We start from the raw sequence: 25476 nt of genomic DNA, 5'->3' as shown, positions 1-25476 counted from the left end.
TATTTTAGTTTAAAACCCCCCAACAGATGATTTTGACGATAAAACTTCCCTTTTTGATATAACATGTAAAGCAAAATAGTCACCTAATTCCAAGATCGTAGTCAAGAAAAGTTACACATATCTACCAGTGGCTGGACTCCATTAATAAAGTGCAATGAAATTGAAATGTGGCTCTACAGAGATGGCTAAGAAGGATTTTAGGAGTCAGTTATATAGATCGGGCCTAAGTCGAGGAAATCCTATGACGAAATGGGAGTCCACCCCTTAGTAGGTTTCTGACAGAGCGTCGCATGAGGTTTGCAGGACATGTTCTCCGACAAAATGAATTACGCATAATAAGAGTTGCGATGACATCCTAGTATAACTTGGCTCCACACTTTCATGGAGGTCCTCAGAGCAGGTTGGAAGAGGCTTAAGACATTGTCAGTGACAGATTTTTGTAGAAACAGCTTGAAAGCAAATGCTCCGAACGGCGCGGGAGGGTCTAAGTCAGTAAGAATAGCATTTTAGGTTTTTAAAATAAAACTTTTTAATAGCAGGATAATGCACTGTAGGTACCTCAGAATATGCATTTAGTTGGCTTTCAATACCAGAAATAGTGCTTGGCGGCGGGGCTCCGCCCCGCGCTGGGAGAGTTCTCAGCGTTCCGACAGACCCCTTGCTGGCAAGGGCGAGGAGTCTACAATTTTTTTACTAACTCCAGGAATAACCTATTCTAGGGCACAATAAACGTCTTCCAAAAAAATGAAAGGTCAGAATGTAATAGAGATTTATTAAGTACACACACACACACATCCATACAAACAAACATACATATAAATATATTTTTTACAAATTCGGGGAGGGGGAGGGGAGCCGGGGGGGTGGAGAAAAAAATCCCCCCCAACCCCCCCCCCCCACCACCACCACCCGAAAAAAAATCCTGGCTACGCCCATGATATATATACACATGTATAGATAGATCTAAAAGAATTTGGATAATCAACTCGAGAAAAAAAGTAACATTTTCATCTAAGCCTTTCTCTGTCCCAAGAAGTAAATAGATCGTGTGTCTGACTGATTCGAACAAACTGGTCAGTGTAAGGCTAGTCAAGACTACGTGTAGTCGGTCATGACAAGACAGCCAAGCGATAGTGTTTGTTGTGTGTTGAGTGGTCTGGCGAGACAATACAGACTGTCGTGGTTAGTCAAGCATGTAAATCTACTTTTAATACGCATTTTTTTCTGTGCTTACAAGATCCTAGATCTAACTGCATAGACGAAGATATATTTCTTTTACGAGAATGTAAACTTTGCTGTGTGGTCTCCTGTTATACAATAAGTCAATAGATTAAAACACATTTGTGACGTCACATAGAAACCCGGTGAAAGTCTGTTTTGGATGCGCAGGAAAATTAAGTCCGAAAAACATCAATTACTATGTTATTATTGCATAGAAAAAAAAAGAATCATATATTCATTATCTGTAAATAAAAACACATGTTATATCAAAAATTGTCAAACTATCGGAGTTTCCCTCTAACGTATAACGTATAATATAACGTATAAGGGATTATTATTTTAAGTAGTTAAAGGTTAGGCAATCAACTACTGAGTACCGGCACCTAATCACTAAGTACCGGCATCAATTTTTTTTACAAAAAAATAATTATTTCCTAAACTATATTCTTTAACTGTTAATTTTACTTTTTTTTTTTTTTTTTGGGGGGGGGGGGTAATCGTTAAGGCGTTTTTGAAATAAGCGTCCCCACCCTCCATAAAGGAGTGACTTGAATAGAGGCCTTGTAAAAAACACAATCGAATAAAAACAAATCACATAAATTAAAACTCACTTCAAAGATTTAACGGACAAGTTACGACTTGTTCCGCTTTTAGTATATTATGAAAACTATCAAAAACAGACCGGAAAAAAATCTTGAAGTTCTAAGTTGTATTTCAATATACATGCGTGAGATAAAACTATAGCAGTAGGCTATATACTATAAGAAGTAAATCTTCTAGTCTTAAAGTTTTTGAAAATGACTTCTGTATATGTTTGTTTTGCAGTGTATGCTTTATGCGTGTCATTAATTACGTCAGGTAAGTGTGTGATACATTTAAGATTCCAATTGCATTGTTTTGGATACGTATTTCAAAGACTCTCGTCTCGTTGTGTTTTAAGCTTTTATTTTAGAACTTGCAACATTTTGTTTTAGTGCCAAGCGTTTTAAAAGGTTTATGTATGTATTCTAAAACTGCTGACAAGAGGATCTCAAACATACTATTACCAACCACTTTTTATTAACCCAAAGCTTAATTTAATGTTATCGTCGTTGATTGTCATTCTTTACAGATTTTAACACGCCCTCTACACTATTGTTATACCTGTAGCTTTTTTTTAAAGTAATTTTATCTACCTATATATCTTATCTTATCTTATATAATACAGACGTTACTTCCAAAAAGAAGAGGATTACGTTCTTCCAGTCATTCATCTAGTCACGCTTATTGACCAATGACTTAAATTCTGCCAAGTCACTAGTTTTCCTGGCTGGCTCAAGCAACCCATTCCATGCTCTAATAGCGCAAAATATTGTAGTATTCCATATATTTATAGTTTTTAGTAAATGACAAGATATAAATATATGCACATATAGGTGAATTAAACATTTTTTCGACTAATTAATTATTATATTGTTTTGTATATACATAGAAAATGAACACAAAATTTGAAGTAAAATCTCTACAACTATAAAATGTACATATAGAGAGATATTCTTGAAATCCCACAAGAAACAGTGAAAATGGAACTCGACCAATCTTTAAGTCTTGCTGAGGTTGAAACGGCTATAGGGAAGCTTAAAAGATACAAATCGCATGGCTGGGACGGTCTTCCAGCAGAAGTTTTTAATTGGGGTAGCGCTGCTCTCACAGAAAGATTAGCAAACCTCTTCACATTGTGCTGGGACAAATGAACTATCCCGCCAAAAGTTTGATATGTTACAATACTATCCCTGTAGCCATCTTCTTTTTTTTTTTTTTGAAGTAACGTCTGTATTATAAGATGAGATAATGACAAATCAGACTGCTCGTATTCCCATGAAAAGTATGCAGGGCCGGTCCTAGCTATAGCGGGGCCCTATGCGAAATGGATAACGCAGTGCCCGTCTGGGTAGGGATAAGTATAATGTCTAAATTAAGATTTTGGATTAGAAAATACATTCGTCTTTACTATAAATTTTCATTAAATGAAAGCTGACAATGCCGGTTTTTTTTTTAATAGCACCCCCAAAATGACATTTTTGTCTATTTTTCGAGAGATTTCTATGAGTTTTCAGATTTTCAGGACTTTTTGAGATAATTTGCAATTGCATGGAAAATCAGGAAGCCGCGGAAAAATCTGCTATTATATAAATTGCAATGTTTTAATGTAATTAATTACACCTGAATTAGCGCGGGGCCTATGAAAGTGCGGGGCCCTCTGCGACAGCATATGTTGCAGTGGCTTATGTCTGGCCTTGGAAGTATGCGAAAGGGAATCAATTAAAGTAAATGTATGTTTTAGAAGTTTGTTTTCTGTTATGTTTCGTTTGTACGATGTAAGCTTACTTATATTTTCTATCTCAATGTTATCTTTCTTTTATGAGTGCTAGTTAAAAATATTATTTCTAAAGTCATATATACTGATCTTATTGGTTATATTATATGTCTATTTATAATTTTTATGCATATGTTGATTTTATGTGTTGATAAGTACTTTTCATTTTAGTGATGTAGTTTGTAATTTTTTTAAAGTTGTCCTTTTCGACTACTATTGTGGAAAAAAATGGCATCATTTTAGTTTCGAATGTGTCAGTAATAAATGTTGATTAAGCCTCCCTCCAGCCAGGATGGCAAAAGTCTTCTTCATCCAATTACGATGGGCGAATTATTTAGTCTGTTGTAACAGTAGGACCCTAGAAATGTTTTCATTGAAAGCTTGAAATGAGCTCATGAAACAAGATAAACAATTTTTAAAAAATACTTTAAAAATAAACAAATCTCAAAATAAGTGTAAGTATATCAATTAGTGTGGATCAGTCACTATTTAAATTTGCATACGACCTAGGCATAATACATTTGTGCGATAGAAATATCTTTACCAATTGTTTTTGTTTAGCTTTTAGCTTTCTCAGTGCGCTATGATCCTATCACTTGGATGGACCAGTTGTGAAAGAGGAGGGAAGAAGGGGGTATCTAGGTGAATATTTTCATGTTTTTGAATGCAGAAAAAAGTGTTCACTTTGGGCTTAAGTGGACTAATTCAAGTTTTACCACCACATCAGTCAAGTACGATTTCTTTCCCTTTTTCAAGATACCAAACAAAATAATTAATTACTAATAGTTTATTCACTAATTGGTTATTTTTTTTTATTCATTCTTGTGTTGTCAGGTAAAAGAAAAAAAATATTTAGGCAAACAGACAAACCATTCAGACAAACAGACAGAGTGAGTTTGTAAAATCTTTGTAGAAACATCGATTCTCTTTTTATACACTTGACAAGCCTTGACATTTAACCACTTGTAACACTTGCATACCAAGAGTTTAAAATAAATAATAAAAAACTTCCTGTTCAACAAAACAACACGTTGTTGTTTTTTTTGCGCCTACTAGAAAAATTGTAGAATAAGCTAATTTGAATGAAAGACATATTGTCTATATCATCCACTTTATAATTGCCTTAAAGGTTAAGTCGAAGATACTTGGAACTCAAGGGCCCTGATATCTTGTCTCTTGCTGTCAGTCTGAACAATTGATCGGTTTGTGAGAGATTCAAGTAGATGAATATATGTGCTGTATCCGTATTTCCAAAGGCTTGTGTCCAAGACGCTTGGCAAACAGATGACAAGCACAACTGCCAATGTCCCCCCATAGTTCTCGTCTGCATCACACAAGCCTTGTATCAGATTTCACTGTTTGATCCAAATTTGGCCTGTGCCTGGCAGGGATACGCAATTTACACGTAGCATCAGTCATAGCTCTTGTCACAGACTTTTAAAGATATAGGACTTAATGGGTTAACATAGTTCGAGTATAACGATAGACGTCCATTTAATTATCCCACAGGCTCTATTGCGTTTGAGTTGCTTTCTATGCATGTTTTGTAATAAATGTTGATAGAATGATCTTATTAATGTGTAAGGCCTGCCCTGCCTGAAATGGACTCGGCCCTAAGGCAATCCTAGAGCGTTATAGGATAAGAAATATAATTTTTTTTTTTAAAGAAAGAAAATAGTTTTTGCTTTCAATACGTTTTTATTGATGGGTTTAACCAAAATGAATCCTACATTTTTATCGTATTTAATTTTTTTTTAATCTAGTGATGTAAAGATGGAATTAAATTATGCGATGCCAGTATTTTGAATTAAAAAAATATCTAATTTTTGCGAGTCAAAGCAAGCCAAAAAAAAATAAATAAATTTCTTATTTTTTTTAGGGGGTAAATCAAATCTGTATGCTTCCAATACAGAAATGCTTCGTAGTAGCTTAATGTACAGTGAAAATTACAAATTGAAATATAAATATAAATTTGTATTTCGCCACTTTATAACAGGAAGTTTGAGTGTTTTTCATGATACTTGTCATTTCCGTGTGTTTGTTTGATTTACTTATGCAGACGTCCCATTACCAAAAATACGTCTCTTTGAAATAGGAAGTTTGTGGTCTTTTATTTTATGAAGCGACTTTTCCATATGAGAGACATAATAAACAATAGTGTATGCTGCAGTCAAATGTTTCATCTTTCTCCAATGTCGCTGAATATTGTCACATTGAATGCAAAGTGAAGATTTGGTAAAATTTTAAATCTTGAGCAGGGCCTAGTAAGCTTGTTGATTCCGTCCCGCTAACAACGACACTTTGGGTGCGTTCCGTCAGGTAGGATCCAAGCCACGTTAGGACGACTCCTGCTAAATGTTCTAGGCCCAGTACTGTTCACTATGTACACATATCCACTCAGCGGTGTCATACGGCCAACCGGCATCTTATACCATTTCTTTGCCGATGACTCACAGTTATACAATTCATCAGTACCCTCAGAAGTGTCGCATCTGGCAGAGAAAATCAGTGGTACTGTTGCAAGGGTGAGCGATTGGATGGTTGAAAATAAACTCAAGATGAACGAAGACAAGACAGATATAATTAAGATTGGCACTAGGAACAATGTCTCAAAAGTTGAAAGCACAGATTCTCTCTTTATCACGAACTGCCATGTTCCTTTTGTCCATGTAGTGCGGAATCTTGGAGTTTTCTTCGACTCAACACTATCTTTCGACCCACACTTAAGTCAGCTCTGCGAAGGTCTTTATCTGCAGCTGCGCAGATTCGGCCAGATCCGACCATTTTAACAACGGAGTCAACAAAAATGCTAGCTGTGGCATTCATACTCTCCCGCCTTGACTACTGCAACGCCGTGCTAGCAGGTATACCTGATGACAAAATAGCTAAGCTGCAACGTATACAGAACAACGCCGCTCGAATAGTCCTTAAAAAACTAGACAAGATTCTGCTACTACGCTCTTGCGCACGCTCCATTGGCTTCCCGTGAAAGCGAGAATCGATTACAAGGTCGCCACACTTTGTCATCAGTGTATATAAAACAACGAGATGCCCTTGTACCTTAGCGAACTGATTACTCCATATGTCCCCCAGAGTGCCCTTTTAGTAGTGCCACGTTTCTCCCTCAAAAGCTACGGTCTGCGGGCTTTTTCAGTTCACGGACCAAAGGTTTTGAACTCACTCCCCAATGATCTCAGAAAGACAACATGCTACACCACTTTTAAGAGGAACATTAAGACCTATCTGTTTAAAACTTTTTTTAGATTAATTGTCATCTTAGCTTTAGAGTATTTGTTTGTAATGTTATTACAGCGCCTTGAGCCTACATTTTGTTTGTTAACAGCGCTTTATAAATAAAATTATTATTATTATTATTATTATTATTATTATTATTATTATTATTAAGTAGGTCAAGGATTTTATTTTCGTGTTTCCAATTTATCTAATTTTGTAAAAAAAGAATAAATCTTTTTTTTTTTCACATGTAACATGTTATTAATTTTCAATATATGGATAAGGTTAATTATTATTTTAAAAGAATATAAGGTAAAGCACTGAGAGGTAAAGCACTGAGAGGTAAAGCACTGAGAGGTAAAACACATGGAACCGGAAGTTCCGTGTTCGAATCCTGGTGAAGACTCTAGGTAGACCACTTTAGGGGCCGATTTTAAGTTTGTGTTTCCACACAAACTGTCTTTTCAACCTTGTTAAATATCCAAGTAATGAAAAATCATGTACATTATTGGTAGATATAGTTTTAAGGTCGTTGTTCTTCTTTTATAGATAAGCTTTTTTTTTTTAAAGGATTTTTTCAAATTTGCTTTTTTTTTTACTTTTAGACTCAAGACTAAATTTCATTGCAAATTCTGAAGTAATAAAAGAACTAATCCAGCCGCTAGTTATGAGATGTTCCATTCAGGTAAAATGTTTTAGTAGTTAAGCACTCGGCCTCCTAACCTTGAGTCCTAGGTTCGAATCTTGGTGAAGCTTTTTAATTTTCTTTCCTAAAATTATTAAATAAAAATTGTATTTTCTACATTGACAGACACCAAACAGTGAAGGAAATGGAAGTATTGCAGTTACATTTATGAACATACTTCATGGTAAGATTATTTCATGCAGTGTTTCTCAAACATTGTTTCGTCGCTCCCATCGAAACAATAAAATTCGGTAGCTCCCCCCCCCCCCTCCGAACTTAGCCAGTTAAGGGGGCAGTGGGGTACAGAGCTGCAAGTGTTACACAGGTTCAGAGGTTCATTCTCTTGGCTTCTGCAGCACATTACTTCTTCTATTAAGAAGAGCGCAGGTCACATCAAGTCAAATTAAGAAGCAATTGAACGAACTGATACTAACGCTTCTTAACACAATATGTTATTTAAATGGAAATAATTAGTCCTTTTTAAAACACAGAATAGTAGAGATCTCGTAAGTGAAATACTTTTAGGGAGTGAATCTTTCTTTTAAAACTATTCTTTGGTATTTTATGTTAAGAGAGAAAACATTTTCCCTTAGCAACTTCATGAGTGGCTAAAAAGGCCAAACCTTGATACACAGCTGGGGTTGCACTTCTCACCCTTCTTTCTACTGCTGTTGTGTAAGGTATCTGCAATCATAGACCCCTTCTTATTTTTATTTTTTTTTGCTCGCTCTCCATGTGTATCTATCCAGTGTCACTTTTTTTTCCCGCTGTTAATCTAAAATACTGTTACGATTCTCTCTCTCCTTATCCGGCGTTCTGTAAACACAGCTAAACACACAAGACATGAACACAAGAACCTGACAACAAGAGCTCCAAATAATCTAGTACTTTAATAAGGGTCAAATCAAACAGCCAATATGACACAATAAACTACTACAACGTAACACTATATATCACTAAACTCTACTGTCTCTTCATGGACTCGTACGTTGAACAAGGACTCTACCAGGACCGACGTCATGGCCGACTACAGTCCCGGTCTCCTCGCTGTTCTGTCTTGAACTCCCTTTCTTACATACTGTGTCTCTCGTCCATGCAGGTTTATGATCAGATGACCGTAACACTAGTCATATTTGCGTGCTAAGTTCATACCAGTACTGTCCCTTGCCCTTCGATATAGCACGCTAAACTGTATTACCGGGCTGTGTCACATATGTCAGCTGATCACACACGGTTAACCCTATCGCGTCGCAAATAGGGTTATAACAATACTATAACGCATAAAGTCTTCTAAGATCTATTTGGGGCATGGATGAGTGGTTTCATACATTGGACAGCCAAATTTAGCAACCTAAAAAAGAAATCTTGAAGAAAATTACGAGCTGTTAGTAGAAATATTTCTTTAGCGCTTTCAGCTAATCAGATGTGTAGTGATTGAGTGATAATGTGCTTAGTTTCTGAACCAAGAGGTCTTGGATTTCAATCCTGTAGAATGAGATATCACTTATGAATCTAAGTCCAGACATCTCTAGTGAGTACCTGAATTACTTTAAGGAAGTAATTGCAGTGGGTCAATGTGCTGGCCACGGGACACCTCATTAACAGTCAGCCATGGAAACAAATGTAGTCACTTTCTTTGTTATACATGTGAACCTTATGCAAACAATTATTTATTAAAGAGACTAAAGTATATGAATGACTTAAGCGATTTAAAGTTACTTTAAAAAATATGGAGAACTTTCTAATAATAAATATAAAAGTAAATGTTACAAATCTATATCTGTATATATAATTCTCTACATCACCCAACCATGCGGGACACCACACACGCACGCCGACTCTGCCCCCTCCCGCCCGCACACGCACCTTCCTCGCTCTCTAGGCATGCGCACACAGTCGTTTGCCTAAACCCGCAATATTTGTACAACTGTCTTTCAGTAAATGTTCTCCTGTCACTAACTAGAGCGTATGCTACGCCGCGGATCGGCTAGTTATAGATAAAACTTTTTTTTATCGGGCGTGAAAAATTCTTGACTATATTTAGGTTTGTTGAAGTTGCTTTCATATACTAAGAGTAACACTGCACTATTTAAATAACCTACTGGTTACTATTCAAATGTGTTGCGATGTCAAGGGATCTTTTTTTTTCTATTTAAAATAACAACAATATTTCACATAAAATATAAAAAAAAATATTTAAAAAAAAAAGGACATAACAAAAAAGAAGTTCATTGAGGGACTAAAACAACGGGCGTTTTGATTTGTTCACATTCTCTAGCCAGCGAGTAGGGTGGATATATTCTAACAGAGTGAGGGACAAACCAGTTTTTGTAGTGTTCGGTTCTAGTTTGGACAAAAGTCGCTTATAGCGCTACGACATAATGACGAGGCGTAGTGGCTGAGTGGTAAAGAGCTTGGCTTCGGAACCGGGGGTCCCATGTTTGAATCCTGATGAAGACTGGGATTTATGATTTCGGGACCTCTGAGTCCACTCAGCTCTAATGGGTAGCTAATATTAATTTGGGAAAAGTAATGGCGGTTGGTCGTTGTGCTGGTCATATGACATTCTCGTTAACCGTGGGCCATAAAAACAGATTATTTTTTCATCATCTGTCCACAAGGTCTGAAAAGGGAACTTTATGGAGCGGGTGGTTTTCCGACTTTCCTGTGACAATTTTGTTTAAACATTTCATTTAAATAAGTGTTGTGCGTGTGGTTTTCGGTGATCTTTAAAAAGGCTGTCCAAGTGACCTGGATGACACGTTACCTTGACAACAAGTAATAACATATCATAGAAGATTATGGTCGATCAGTAAAATTAGCCAAGATCTTCTTTTGTTGTTAAAAGCTGTTACGTTTGAATACGTTTCCTAAACGCCTTGTGATATACAGAAGCAATTTGATCTTTTCTTCCAGAAACAACCGGAAGTCTTGCCACCGTGTCTAAAAATAACAAATATGACCCCAGTTCAGACACAAGTTTGAATAAAGTTCGAGGATATCTTTCAGATCAAGGATCAAAAGAATCTTATCTCCAAATAACATGGACAAATCCAACTTCTCTACAGACGGGGAAATACACCTGCGTAGCACGTACCAGAAACTACGCAGGAGTTGTGGAAAACTTGGAGGCCACTCTAACAGTTAGTGTGACGAAAACCAGTTTCGATGATTTGGTGGATGTTGTCGTCGACGTTCTGAAAAATTTGGATGTTGAGAAGACGAAAATAAGGGTACTACAAGAGAAGCTTGATAAAGGTAACAATATATATACATATATATATATATATATATATATATATATATATATATATATATATTATATATATATATATATCAAATGGGATTTGGAAAATAGATGGATGATAGTAGCAATATCAAAATGTACATAAAAGGGGAAATAATAACATAAAATGTACATAGAAGGGGAAATAATAATCTCAAATGAACAACACAGGTGGATAGAGAAAGAAAAGGGGGGGGGGGGTTGAATTGGGCGGTGGTCAGCGACCCAGATGATTGTTTACATATGACCGTGGGTCGAGAACAATGGAGCGCGCTTGAATGGTGTGTCCGTTCAAGCGGCGCAACTCTCATTAGGGTAAAATGTGTAAAGGGGAGATAATTCAATACAGGGGAGATAACTCATATCTCCTTTCTAAGCGCAGTATTAGTGCGATAGTAAAATCATCAAGGCGATCAACCGAGATAAAGGAAATAAAATAAGGTGTACAAATATATACATGGTTGCATCAATGATCAATTGAGCAACGTAGCATTAATAGATTAATGCAATACTAAAATATATACATAGCACATGTTTATGTTTTCTACTTATATATATATATAATAGAGAGAGAGAGAGAGAGAGAGAGAGAGAGAGAGAGAGTTAGTGTGTTTGTATGTTTTATGCAAGTCTCGAGAGTAATTTATTTTTCCTTCAGTAAAATATCATGTGACTAGAGAAGCCAACCTTTAAGACATTTGCACAATCACATGTTATGCTTTTAAAAACAGCAGACCTGGTGTGTTTTTATCCAAATGACGATATAAAATTGCAAATTGTTTTATATTTACAAATTACAACATATTCTTATTGCATTTATACTTTATTTTTGTAGCTAAAAACAAAATAACTTTTAGCATATTCTTCTTCTTCGTTCTCATTTTTTTATTTTGGAGGGTTCATGTTAGTTAGTAATCCTATATCTAAGATGAACAGCGCAGTCATTACCAAATCAGTCAGTTCTCCTATAGTACGGTTATAGGGCCATAGTCTTGTTTGGGCCTGTTGATTAAGTAATTTTTTTGTAATAGATACGTTGATTGAGCTTTGGAAGACTTTATTAGTACGACATACGCTGAAAGGTGTCAATGTACCGTTTAGCCACAACTAAATCCATGGACACATAACTAATAAAGAGTAATTTTAACACATCATTAGTAATTTGTATTGTAAATGTTATATATTTGTATTGTAAATGTTATATATTTGTATTGTAAATGTTATATATTTGTATTGTAAATGTTATATATTTGTATTGTAAATGTTATATATTTGTATTGTCAAATATTTTACAATATTGTTTTGCTTTCCATAATTCTTTACATCCCCAAATATCCCGCAGCACTGCGAAGTATAGTGTCGGAGAGGGTTCCAAGCAGGACCATTGAGATAATATCCCAAAGTGAATGTACATTTCCTGGCAATGAAAATGATATAAGAGAAGTTAAAAACTAAAACTAACAAGGTTACAAAGACAGTTTGTGTATAAACACAAACTCAAAATCGGCCCCCGAAGTGGTCCACCCAGGCAGGCTTCCATATTTTCAGAAAGAATATCCGAATGAAATTATATCAAAGACAAATGACTGATAAGAATGGAGAAAGAAGGTTGACAGATCTTGTGTACTGCCCAAGCGGTCAGCAGATCAAATGATAGGTGAAAGTGAATATAAAGTTAGATGTGAACCTGGCCTAAATTATGTCTTATGATTGATTTAATTGTTTTGTAAAGGCTCAATCTCTTATTCGAATCCTCAAGGATAAACAGTTACTCATTGGGTTAACCAAAAACAAAGTATAATTAAATGCAGTTTACAAGATTAATAATGGTTTTAAAAGTGGTGTATTTAAAAAAAAAACTGCTTATATAAGTGATTTAAAAAATTAGATTTTTCGCTTTCAGAAAAGAAAAAAGTAGTCGTTACATCAGAGCTTTGAATGATCTAAAATATCATGATGTCCGATTTCCATTTTCTCTTCTAGTTTACGAGATCTAAACGGGACGGACGGACGGATAGTCAGACAGACAGACAGACAGGCCACACAAAATTAATAGAGTCTTTTCCCCTTTCGGGGGCCGCTAAAAATTTAAATGCTGAAGTTTCTAAATAAATTTAAAAAAATACTTGAAGGTTTTGAAATGTTAGTATTAGTATTTAGAGGATCAATTTTTCTCATGCAATTTAGGTCGATTATAGCTAATGTAGCTAATGTGAACCTATTAAAGGTTTAATCGTTGTTGGTGTGTCTGTTGTGCAACTAAAAGGTTGTAGGTCTGTTATAGTTTTAATGGTAGATCTTGAAATTTCTTGAATTTCTTTTCTGAACAAAAAAAAACTCAATATAAATTTTATTAATAATATACAAAGATTCATCCTGAGGTTTAGATCTAATACAAACAAAATGAGTTGATATTTAAACCAAACTAAATCTCTACTAATATAGGTCTATACTCCTTTGCGTTCCTGAAGCATCTCTGATCAACTATCCCCAACCTGACTTATTACCATAAATTATGAAGGACCCTGCCGTTATGTTATCATTCTACAGCATCAATACTAAATGTTACTTACTCGATATCTGCCTTTAAACACAAACAAACCATCTAACTATATTGTTGTTGTTTTTTTTGTGTTTTAATTTTGGTTCAAAATGTTTACAAACACATTAATGTGGTTTAGAATTATTTGAACGGTTATACGGATATGTCAATCATGACGTAGATCCAATGACTCAAATAATATTAGTCACCATATTTGAACAAAATGTCACAACAGGACGACCGTTCGAAAAATTCTTATTAACCCGTACTATTTTTAATATACAAGATACAAATTACTAAAGAAAAGCATGGGAGTAGCCAGGATTTTTTTTCGGGGTGGTTTTTTTTTTGGGGGGGGGGATTTTTTTCTGTTCCCCCCTCACACCCCCCCCCCCCCGAAAATGTATATATATATATATATATATATATATATATATATATATATATATATATATATATATATATGTTTGTATGGATGGATGTGTGTGTGTGTGTGTGTACATAATTAATTTCTATTACATTCTGACCCATCATTCTTTTCGAAGACGTTTATTGTTACCTTGAGTCGGTTCTTCCTGGAGTTAGTGGAAACAATTGTAGACTCCTCGCCCTTGCCAGCAAGGGGTCTGATGGGGCGCTGTGAGCTCCCATAGCACGGGGCTCCGCCCCGCCGCCAAGCACTATTTCTGGTATTCAACGCCAACTAAATTCAAATTCTGAGGTACCTACAGTGCATTATTTTACTATTAAAATGTTTTATTTCAAAAACCTAATGTGCTATTCTTACTGACTTAGACCCTCCCGCGCCGTTCTGTGCATTGCGCGGCAAGCTGTTTAAACAAAAATCTGTCACTGACAATGTCTGATGCCTCTTTCCACCTGCTCTGAGGACCTCCATGAATGAGTGGCGCCAAGTTGTACTAGGATGTCATCGCAACTCTTATTATGCGTAATTTATTTTGTCGGAGAACATATCCCGCAAACCTCATGCGACGCTCTGTCACAACCTTACTAAGGGGTCGACTCCCACTTCGGCATATGATTTCCTTCATTTAGATTCGATCTCCATAACTGACTCCTAAAATCCGTCGTAGCCATCTTTGGAGAGCCAAATTTAGTGCTTTTCAATTTCGGCACATTTTGCACGTTATTAATGGAGCCCAGCCACTGGTAGACATGTGTAACTTCTCTTGACTACGATATTGGAATAAGTTGACTATTTTACTTTAGATGTTATATCGAAAAGGGATTTTATTTATCGTCAAAATCATCTGTTGGGGGGGGGGTCATTTGGGGGGGGGGTCAACCCCCTCCCGTCTACGCCTTTGAAGAAAAGTGTATATTTTGTATACAATTTTCTTTCATTCTTTACATTATCTTCTTTTAGAGAACTATAGATAATACAGACAACCAGACAGATAGATAATTAGATAGATAGATAAATAGACACAAAGATAAATAGACAGAAAGATATATATATATATATATATATATATATATATATATATATATATTTATTTATATATATATATATAGAGAGAGAGAGAGAGAGAGATAAATAGATAGATAGATATATAAATAGATAGATAGATAAAAAGATAGATAGATAGATAGATAGATAGATAGATAGATAGATAGATAGATAGATAGATAGATAGATAGATAGATAGATAGATAGATAGATACTTTTCATTCTAAGTTTAACATAAATGATTATTTTGATTTTTCAGTTATAACAATACCAGATTTGTCTTGTAAAGTTGGCTACCCAATTTGTATTATAGGTATTTCTGCAACGTCTTGTGCCAGGATTTCGGTCTTGGAGAGACTTATAGTAAGGCTAAACTCTTGACAAGCAGCTGCTAAGGCGTTCACTAGCTTCTGTAGACCTCCTTGTGAGTGAGATACGAGTGCCGCGTCATCGGCAAACAGCAGCTCCCTTATCAAGATACGACGCCTTTTCGTTTTGGCTTTAAGACGTGCCAGGTTAAAGAGCCTTCCATCGGATCTGCTATGGATGTATATTCCGTCTTCCAGGGATTTAAAAGCACTGGATAGTACGACTGAGAAGAAGATGCCAAAAAGTGTAGGGGCCAGTACACATCCTTGTTTTACACCGCTCTTAATGGAGAATGGCCTGGAGGAAGAACTTTCAAACTGAACGGTGCCCTGCATATTTTCGTGAAAAGCTGACACTAGTTTTCTTAACTTATTTGGACAGCCGATTCTCTCTAGTACAGCAAACAGACCGCTTCTGCTAACAAGGTCAAAGGCCTTGGTCAAATCAATAAAAGCTATGAAGAGGGGATGCTTTTGTTCTCTGCTCTTCTCCTGTAGCTGCCGCAGAGAGAAAATCATATCTGTTGTAGATCTTCCTGCCCTAAAGCCACACTGCGACTCTAGATAAACACGATCTGCCAGGATCTGTAATCGCTTTAGTAACACTCTAGCAAAAGCCTTTCCGACTATGCTAAGCAGTGAGATGCCTCTGTAATTGTTACAATCAGAGCGGTCGCCTTTATTTTTATAAATTGTAACAATGTTGGAGTCTTTCAATTCTTTCAATTTCAGTGGTGCAGGAATTTACCTACTTGGGTTCAACAATTGTCAGTAACCTAGACTTAGACATCGAGCTGACAAAAAGGATAGGAAAAGCTACCACAGCATTGGCAAAACTCTCCAAGCGCGTCTGGGAAAATGGTAAATTGACCACAGCGACCAAAATCCTAGTCTACAACGCCTGTGTTGTGAGCACTCTCCTTTATGGCAGTGAAAGCTGGTCAACATACATGTACCAAGAGCACAGATTGAATAGTTTCCACTTGCGCTGCCTGAGACGCATAATGGGCATCTCTTGGAGGGACCATGTCTCCAATCAGGAAGTTTTGAGACTGGCCAATATGAACAGCATGTATGCTCTCCTGACACAAAGGAGATTACGCTGGCTCGGACATGTCACCCGCATGCCAGATGGTAGAATCCCGAAAGATATCTTATATGCTGAGCTTGTGGAAGGAGTCAGACCCAAGGGCCGCCCAAGACTAACATATAGAGATGTCTGCAAGCGAGACATGAGAGCCTCAGGCATCAGTGAAAGTATGTGGGAAAACATAGCCAAAGACCGGAGTGCATGGAGACAGACTGTGCGTGCTGGGACAACCCTTGCTGAGAACAAAAGAATTGAAGCGGCTTTAATCAAGAGGTAAAAAAAGAAAGCTGCCCTGTCTGCTAGCCCTAAATCAGAGGCATACAAATGTACGAATTGTGGCAAAGTCTGCCGTTCTAGAATTGGCTTGATTAGCCACACCAGATTCTGCCCCGTCTCAAGATTAAGCCAAAACCAGTGACTCACTTGGGCGCATCCATTGCCTTTCGAGACAAAAGGAGCCATATATATAGATAGATAAAAAGATAGATAGATAGATAGATAGATAGATAGATAGATAGATAGATAGATAGATAGATAGATAGATAGATAGATAGATAGATAGATAGATACTTTTTTATTTTAAGTTGAACATAAATGATTATTTTGATTTTTCAGTTATAACAATACCAGATTTGTCCTGTAAAGTTGGCTACAATCTGATCATGCACGGATCACTTTATGCATGTGTCTGGGTATCCAAAGTTGAAAAGAATTACATTGACGCTAGAGATGATTGTAAAGGTTGTAGTTCTTTTCTTCTCATATTTGTACAAATCTATGTTACACTCATTCCGTCGGTCTGATTCTTTAACATATTTTTTTTCTCTCACTTCCCATTCTCAAATCAAGTTGAAATTTCTCAAAATTGTTCATTGTCAAAAACGTTACATTGAATAAAACAAAAACTAACAAATAGTTTCTCAATTAGTGATTATTAATTAATGTTTATAATGAACAACAAAGTATTACAAGGTGTAGAAATATAACAGTGATTGTGCTTATTCTCTCTTATGTAGTCTTATTATTTATTTATTTTTATTTTGATTCTTTTTTTAAGCTTACTCAGTCTGTTTCTGGTCAAATAATATAAGCATTTTGTCTCCTATGACCCATTCTCGAATTAAGCTGAAACTTTACACAAACCTATTATTTGCCTATGGTATAACCTACCGCAATCTAACTCAACAGATACATGTCACCCAGTTCCCAGGACCCTTAACAGTGTTGATAACCACTCCAGCCCTGTTATTTTTTCTACGACATAGGTCAGCTGTACCCATCAAAGCTGTTTTGTTAACCACCCCTATTACTCCTCGTACCACAGAGGTCAGCCCTCCCCACTGAAAACATTTAATTTATGATATGACAGACATAGATGTTACTCCAACATCCAGTCTGCTTAAAATAATGCACCTAAACGCCCAGTCATAAAGTAGCAAAGCTATTGAACTTGCAAACACCATCACTGATGATAGCTATAAAGAAGTTGGTAATGACTTAAAAACCATTGAGCTAACTCCACCAGGCTTTACTTTTAAAAGTCTATATTGCAAAACAGGATATCGATGGGGGGTTAGCTATATTGTACAAAAATAGTCTAGCCAAGACAGTAACAGTACGACATGAGATGTGCGAGTTTGGCCTCTCCCACTAAACTTCATCTTCTTGTACAGCCTACCTCCAATCAAGGGAAATAAATTGACAACAAAAGAATTCATCGAAGAATGTCAATACCTCCTTAACAACACATGGTTATAAAAGATCTATTTATCCTAGGCGACGTGAACTTGCATTTTGACACAAACAAATTGAGAAATTCTTTTTAAAAAGTTTCTGAATAACCAAGCAAAAGCTCGTCATATTCGACTAAAAATCGAAAACTGTTTTTCTTCCAAAGAGCTATTTAGGATCACTGCTGAAATGTTAGGCGGAGAAACTAACGAACGTAAGATGTCATCTATCACAGTATCTCAACTCTATTGGCAAGATAGAGCAGAAAAGAATTGGCATGTCATCCCTTTTATCACAGCTAGACCACCCTCCAATCTTTCAAAATTCTCCTTTTTGCGAGTTTTAGTGTGTCTCTGAGGATTATTTCATGAGTCTTATTTTAAAGATGCCAAATAAGCCATGTGACCTTAATCCCATACCAACTTCCTTGCACCTTGAATGTTTAGATGAGCTTGTGCCCACAAGCGCTTTACCGCTCAGCCACCGCGCCTCCTGTCAAAAGAATGTAATAAATATTAATTGTTAACACAGATACACACGCACACATACACACACACATATATATATATGGCCCGGGGGGGGGAAGAAAAAATCCTTCCCTAAAACCCCCACCCCGAAAAAAATCCTGGCTACGCCCATGTTGTGAGCTCGTCACTGACTTTATGCATTGTACCACAGCAATTTAAGCATGCACTTGTCAGGCCCTTATTAAGGAAATTCAATCTTGAGCCGAAATGTCTCAAAAACTTTCCCACGGTATCAAATCTTCCCTTCCTGTCAAAGCTTCTGGAGTGCATTGTGTCTGTGCTAATTCTTTCTCATCTTAAACGGTAGTCTCTCGGAAAAATTTCAATCTGCATATAGGAAATGCCGTAGCAAAGAGACAGTCGTATTCAGGGTACTAAATGAATTACTTCGTTTCGTTGGCCTCCTTCAGTCGTAGAACGACTATTGTTCATCTCGCACACTTTTTCATGTGGATATCGTCCACAAATATCGCAGGTTAAGGTGGCTTTCGCTTCAATGGTAAAGGAGCTTGCCATTTTTCGCTGTCCATAGCTTTCTTGGTCACTGTCTCTCTCCATTGGTGCGGTCCAAAGCTTTGTCTTTCCAATAGTCAGTATTGATGTTCACTTATTTGAGGTACCGTTTTATTACATCTATGTAACGGTGGTGGGGGCGACCAGTTTTTCTTAAGCCAGTCGCGAGTTGTCCGTAAAGGATGATTTTACTATAAGCTTAAAAATTTTTTTCGTATTTAAAAATTGGCAAGTGGTCTAAAATCCCAAGTTTAAATATGGAGTACAAATATGTATATTTTTTCTGCTAAATTTTGCACATTAGCACTTAAGCTTATGGGTGGGTCTTTTCTTTTTCTCTCCAACGACAAATGTTTAGTATACTATATTATTTTATCTTAAAGTACGAATAGATTTGAAATGAAATGAAAAAAATATGAAATAATTTAATTTCTTTCTTATTTTAATTATCTACCTATTTTACAAAAGACAATAAAATTCAGGATTTAATAGATTATTAGATGCCAAATGAATATAAAAGGTACATAATTTTGCTCTATATGTTTTTCTAATTGTTTTATTTTTTTTTTTTTAAATTTTCTATCGTGTACAAATGAAATAGTTACATAATAACTTAGTATTTGTTTCAACTTATTTAGCGGCCCCCGATAGGATAGAGAAAGAGCATTAGTTTTGTTGGCCTATCTGTCCGTCCGTCGTCTGTCCGTCTATCCCTCTGTCCCGTTTAGATCTCAGAAACTAGAAGAGAAAAGGAAAACCGGACATCGTGATATTTTCGATATTTCAGAGTTCTAATGCATCGGCTACAATTTTCTTTCCTGAAAGCGAAAATTTTAATTTTTAAAAATCACTTATGCAAGCAGTTTTTTTTCACAAAAATACACCACTTTTACAACTTATCACTCTTAATAGTAACAGACACGGAAGGCTTTTAAAGGGTGAAGAAGGCGTTATATCATATTTTTAACACAATTATGCAAACGGTTTTAGATTTTTTAATATATATTTTTTTTTTACATTTGTATTGCTAAGTTTAGTAAGTTATGTCATACTAACTACTACGTTAACACACACAAAAATGTTTCCTTTTTTAAAGAGAAAAATTATTTTTAGTATGCATATAAGTTGGGCATAATTTAAAACAACAATTAATAAGTTGTTTTTCATATTATCACGTGAACTTTAGGCCGCATAGTGGCTATAGAACACGCAACCAAAGGATTTTTTTTTTTACGGAAATGTTTTTTTCTTGAGGATTTAAATAAGAGATTGACCCTTTACAAAACAATTAGATAAATTAGATATTGATTATAAGACCTCAGTTAGGCCAGGTTTATGTAACTTCACATTAACTTTCACCTTTCCTTTGGTCTTACCACCGTTGGTGCACCACTCAAGATCTGTAAACCTTCTTTCTCCATTTTTCTCTGTCATTTGTCTGATAGAATTTCATTCTGATGTTCTTTCTGAAAATATTGAAACCTGCCTTTTTACCTACCTAGGTGGACCATTTTGGGGGCCGATTTTGAGTTTGTGTTTCCACACAAACTGTCTTTGTAACATTGTTTTGTTTCGTTTTTCAGAAAAAGGGGGACATTTATTAACACTAAAGACTCATGAAAAGTTTCAACTATTTTTAAGAAATGACCCTGGCAGATATTTGTGGATCGGTCTGAATGACAGAGAGTCAGAGAATACTTTCAGATGGGAGGACGATAATTCGATCTGCAACATTTATTGCCAAGAGAAAATCTTTGCAACAGGTTACCTTTTATTTATGTGTATTTTTCTGTTGTGTTGTCTTTATATGAGAAAAGAGTCTTAATAATCTCAACAAATTTCCATATGGATCAATAAAGCAGCCTTAATCTTAGTCTTAGTTCTATCTTATAAGTATCTTTAACTTATCACTTTTATCTTTCATTTTATTCTTGTGCAAACTATTTAATGTTAAATATTTTTGAATTTTTTTTTTGAGTATATAAATTGCATTGGCCAAGATAAATGGAGGCGCGGTGGCTGAGCGGTAAAGCGCTTGGCTACCGAACCGGTGTCTGGGGTTCGAATCCTGGTGAAGACTGGCATTTTTAACATCAGGATCTTCGGGTGTGTCTGAGTCAACCCAGCTCTAAGGTACCTAAGGTTAGTGAAAAGTAAAGGCGGTTGGTCGTTGTGCTTGCCACATGACACCCTCGTAAACCGAGGGACTCAGACACAGATAATCTTTGCATCATCTGCCCTATAGACCACAAGGTCTGAAAGGGGAACTATACTTTTTTTTTACTTAAGATAAATAAGACAAAAAACAGAGATGAAGAAATAGAGAAGACAGATAAATAGTTTGAAAGACAGAGGTAATAGAGAAAAAGAGAAAGATGAGGAGGGATAAGAAAAAGAAAAAAGAGAGAGAAGAAACAGCACCAAAAATGAAAACAAAAATGAAACAAGATCAAAATAAGAGTCGGTCACAACGATGACCCTGATGACCACAGCCAGAAACTATATCGCCCTGTCACTACGACCTCAGGACTTGCAAAGACCTTGCTACAGGGGATCGTAACAGGAAAAGGAGACAAACGGAAAAAGCGACAATTATTTGATAAATATCTGACTTTTTCAACTCGACGTCTTACTGCTACATGGCCGAGTGTTAACTGTCTTGCAACATGGCTGGCCGGTCATTTATAACTACAGTTTCCAATTCATTCTTTCACTCTCCATGTTCGACACAATTCCCCTGAATAACATAAGGCACAATGTTATGGCACAATTAGTTTTTTGTTTCGTAAATAGGGACGTGTTTGACTTAGGAAGAATAGCGAAACGTAAAAACACTACTTGTGACGGCTTTAGAGAGAGTGTCACGAGTCGAGTCTGTGACCTATTTCGACCAGTTTCTAGAAGCTCGAGGTCAAACCAGTGCAAGTGTCCAGCGTAAACAAGTTAATTTTAGATATCCAACCAAAGAAAGAGGTTAAGGAAAAAATAGCACACGTCAGCTTCTAGAAGGTCAAAGTTACTAAAATAATTAGGGAAGAAGTTTCCATGATTCTGGAATGTACGATTAAGAAAGGTATAAATTAAGGGAAAGTCAGTTAGACGGGGTCCTCGCTCAGTCCTCGATTAGTAATGGTTATACGTTTTGTGATATTAGCGGGTCCATTAGTTAAAGTTTTATTAGTTGAAGTTGAAGTTATACTAAGTGAAGTTTTATGTATCTTTAAGTTTTATTTATGAAGTATTAAGTCAAGTTGTTATTGAATCGAGAAGTTAATTTGATATGAAAGTTGAAGAAGTATTATTAAAGAAGTTTTAAGAAAAAACAGAGAGATGTTTCTTTCTTCATTTCATTGAATTGTCAAGTTTGATAATATAATCCCCGGCAAGTGTGATCGTCACAGAGAGGCAGCTTAGTATGAATGTAGAGATTTAGCGTGACGACATTCGACGGTTCACTTATTAAACTTTTTTCGACATTATCTATCATCGTCGACTAACTTATCTTCTCGGCCTTTCCCCTGTGTTAATGGATTTCGTTATTTGAGAGTTACCTCCGTTTGACTTAGCCGCATAATACACAGCGCGGAAGAGCATAACAACAATATATTCACTATTTTATCTATGACAAATCCGTAATAAATAATTAATAAACATTTTTTTTTACACTAATAGTAATTTTGCGTAGTCTTGGCTTATTCTGACGTTTTCCCTATGGACGTCTTCTCGAGTGAGCCCGAAGTGTACCAATGCTAGCCCAGAAAAGGCAGGTTCCATTACCTATTCTATGGCCTCCTTCAGTCGCGAAGCGACTTTGGATCATTTCATGGAAATGAGATGAATGCCTTGGCATTAGCTGTGGTCGGAACGATGTCGCCCACACATCAGTTCCCCCCCTCTCCACGCAGCTGATGTATCCAAAGGAATGGCAGTGCCGATACAGTTTGGGGTCAGTGGCATCGCAGGTTCTGCCAGAGTGTAGCACTGGGTACTTCAAACTGACTTAGGGTCGCCTGCTCCTTATTTTTCTTCAGGGTGTACCCCCGAAGCCTTTCCCATGATTGGGTATAGCTGCAAGGCAACAGAGGTTTGAATTCAGAGTTTTCCTTCTCTTAGGTGGGTAGCCAGCCATGGCTAACGAGCTCCTCCTGCCCCGAAGCTAACTGGTTAAGGCGCCAGTTACTCGCCTTTGCCCCATCTCCTGTTAGTGAGAACAGTTCCGCCGGACTCAATATCTGAGCCACACGTGAAAGCAAGGAGTTGAACCTATGACGCCTGTTATAATCTACGAAGTGGGTGAGACAAATATTTCCAATTTTTACGGTACTTTTTATTTTTGGCCTCTGTTCCAAGGCAAAAAGACAGAGAGGTATGGAAAAAAACGGACAACAAATCCTGCATGGTACCCCAATGGTCCAACAGACTAAGGGATATGTAAAGGTAAAAGGTCAAAAAAAAAAAGAAAGACACAAAGATAAAGGCACATTCCTCGTCCCATATGCTAGGACAAATTTGTACAAGTACTCCTTCTTCCCTAGCGCTATTAGAGCATGGAATGGGTTGCCTGAGCTAGCCAGGAAAACCAGTGACTTAGCAGAATTTAAGTCATTGGTTAATATGCATGACTAAATGCATGACGCGTAGGACGTAATCATCTTCTTTTTTTGAAGTAACGTCTGTATTATATAAGATAAGATAAGATAATGGTACTTTACAGGCTGAAATTTTTGTCTCTGCCGTTGCCCATCCATTTCGTTTTTACGACTGTCAACGTTAAGTCTCAAGACGAGGGACGGTGTCTTAAATTTCGCGTCGTGTAAAACGCAGCATTGGGAATAGCATTGCACTTGACTCTTTCTCTCCTAACTGACGATACCAGCGCTGATTCCACCAGAATGTGGTAAATAATTACGGAGAGAAAGAGTTAATTGTGTTGGTGCGAATACATTTCTCTTTGTTCTTGTTGTCAGAAGAGACTCTGGAGTGAGACGTTCTAACTTCTTGCTCTTTATTATTTGATTTGTTATTAGAGTTAGGTTTTCTCCTCTTTTTTTTTTGGGGGGGGGGGGGTAAGAGAGAATTTTTTGAAATTAATCTGTTTCATAGTTTAATGGTTTTGGTATTGGCGTTCCTTGTGCTAAATGTTAGTGTAAGAGAGCGTGTATTATTTATGTTTATAGGGGATCTTGTTGGGGGCTAGTGCTGTACCTTTAGTTACTGCCATTTCGAAATCTGATACGTGTGGTGGGCCAGTGTTGTGGCTGGCAGAATATACATGAGAGTGAATATTACTTGCGAGGTGACTGGCTCGTCAAACCGCAAGGTGCGGAGTAATTCTTTTGAACTCTGCTTAATTATTACCGCTAGTAAGTTGCTCATTTGTTGTTGTTTTTTTTTAAATAAATTTTGAGCTGCGCCACTATCACTACTATAAGTGAGAGTCTAATGCTTCCTCCATTACGAGTTTATTTTGTGCCAGAACTGGAAGAGCTAGGAAAATTTGATTCCTTGTTGCTATTAAGCGCATTAAATTTATCGCTTAGTTTTAAAAAAGAAAAATTGCTATTTATATTTTATACTCCGGACACACTAAAAAGAAAATATTGTTTATTTTTTTCTCCATGTATGAAAATATGTCGAAATGTCAACAATTGAATTGGTCGATTTAGCAAAAAAAAATTGTAATTAAATATGAACTTAAAAAGAAAATATTTAAAGACTTCTTGCATTTTCTTTTATTTTGATTTACAATTATTATTTTTTTATCAATATGGTGTAACAATGCTATTCTATAATTGATCTCTAAATTTGATATCTATATTTGATTTCTAAATACAGGTGAACCCAACAATATCAACAACGAGGACTGTGCGGCTTATTATCCCACAAGACACATAGTGAACGACAATGATTGTGAATCATTAAACTACTACATGTGTGAACATCCACTCTAAATAATTCTAAGGCCTATTTCATTTATTTTGCGGTTATATATTTTAAAGTTACAAGACTGGAACGTAATTACAGAAATTCAAAAAGATGTTTACCAAAAAAAATCACGATTTTGATTTTTAGCTATCACGGAGAAGATACAAGACACGATCGCAACAACAGCACAGAATAACTATTTTTTCTCTTATGAATTTAATTACTAAATCAAATGCATCTTTCTAGTATCTACTTTACATGTAATGTTTGAGGAATACAGAAATATATTTTGTGTGCTATTCGAGCTATCATATTAATCGCTTGCTCTTATAATGTAAAGTTTATGAGTAAAATACAATTGTAAAGTAAATATCATAAAGTATAATAAAATTATTATTATTATTAAAACAATAATAATTATCAATGCTATTATTATTATTTATTATTATTATTATTATTATTATTAATATTATAACGTTTTGACCAATATTCATTCTTTGGTACTGCTACGGTTGAGCTTTGTTATA

At 36.1% G+C, this 25476-nt stretch overlaps 1 protein-coding gene across 1 annotated transcript; it reads left to right on the top strand.

The window, feature by feature from the left end:
* The first annotated feature begins 1952 nt into the window (after nt 1-1952).
* On the top strand, nt 1953-25306 carry LOC106062443 (C-type lectin domain family 4 member K-like). Its single transcript, XM_056008487.1, has 7 exons — nt 1953-2079; nt 7417-7496; nt 7623-7680; nt 10413-10754; nt 16869-16994; nt 20608-20787; nt 24860-25306. The coding sequence occupies exons 1-7, from the start codon at nt 2019-2021 to the stop codon at nt 24973-24975; spliced, it is 963 nt and encodes a 320-aa protein (XP_055864462.1). The 5' UTR covers nt 1953-2018; the 3' UTR covers nt 24976-25306.
* The last annotated feature ends 170 nt before the right edge of the window (nt 25307-25476 follow it).

The sequence above is a fragment of the Biomphalaria glabrata genome, chromosome 13 (genome assembly GCF_947242115.1).
Source record: "Biomphalaria glabrata chromosome 13, xgBioGlab47.1, whole genome shotgun sequence".
Classification (NCBI taxonomy): Eukaryota; Metazoa; Mollusca; class Gastropoda; family Planorbidae; genus Biomphalaria; species Biomphalaria glabrata.
The sequence above is the reverse complement of the archived record's forward strand: the minus strand, read 5'-3'. Positions and strand labels throughout refer to the sequence as shown.

What these genes read in the sequence shown, in the direction of transcription:
- LOC106062443 (XM_056008487.1), top strand. Translation starts at nt 2,019, where the DNA reads ATGACTTCTGTATATGTTTGTTTTGCAGTGTATGCTTTATGCGTGTCA. An exon ending in ATTTATGAACATACTTCATG is followed by an intron (nt 7,681 to 10,412) that starts GTAAGATTATTT and finishes CTTTTCTTCCAG; the next exon opens with AAACAACCGGAAGTCTTGCC. An exon ending in ACAAGAGAAGCTTGATAAAG is followed by an intron (nt 10,755 to 16,868) that starts GTAACAATATAT and finishes TTGATTTTTCAG; the next exon opens with TTATAACAATACCAGATTTG.